Source organism: Octopus bimaculoides, chromosome 17 (assembly GCF_001194135.2).
Source record: "Octopus bimaculoides isolate UCB-OBI-ISO-001 chromosome 17, ASM119413v2, whole genome shotgun sequence".
Lineage (NCBI taxonomy): Eukaryota > Metazoa > Mollusca > Cephalopoda > Octopoda > Octopodidae > Octopus > Octopus bimaculoides.
In genome coordinates, this window is record NC_068997.1 from 48,869,912 (window position 1) to 48,870,513 (window position 602).

At 33.2% G+C, this 602-nt stretch overlaps 1 protein-coding gene across 1 annotated transcript in view; it reads left to right on the top strand.

The window, feature by feature from the left end:
• LOC106868212 (uncharacterized) overlaps positions 1–602 on the top strand; it is a 17,054-nt gene that overhangs the window by 1,184 nt on the left and 15,268 nt on the right. Inside the window, exon 4 of the mRNA XM_014913375.2 lies at positions 239–493. Coding sequence (XP_014768861.2) covers positions 239–493 — 255 coding nt within the window. The remainder of the gene's footprint in view (positions 1–238; positions 494–602) is intronic.

Consider the following 602-nt stretch of genomic DNA (forward strand, 5'->3'; position numbering starts at 1 on the left):
TATATGCATTCACATACATGCATACATACATACATACATACATACATACATACATACATACATGCTTGCATACGTACATACATACATACATACATACATACATACATACATACATACATACATGCATATATTTTATTTAAATTGCATAAATATTTGTGTGTGAAAGAAATTCTTCAACGCTGATCGTTTGGCCCAGCAGTTTACTGTATCTTGTATTTATTTTCCTGTTTCGTTGCAGAAGACGTTGGTTTCCCGAACAGAAAGAAGTTTATGAAACTCTTCAACACTGGACCTGAAAAAAATGTTACGGGAATAAAAATGAATCTAACACTCGAAAATTGTGCAGATGCATGTCTGAAAATGGAGACATGTAAATCTTTTATGGCCCACGATAATACAACCGAATGCATTTTGTACGAGACCTGGAGCGGCGAAATCAGATACCAATCTTTAAAGGAAGAAAACTACTACTACTATCAAAAAATATTAGATGGTAAACATTCTTCTTCTTCTTCTTCTTCTTCTTCTTCTTCTTCTTCTTCTTCTTCTTCTTCTTCTTCTTCTTCTTCTTCTTCTTCTTCTTCTTCTTCTTCTTCTTCTTC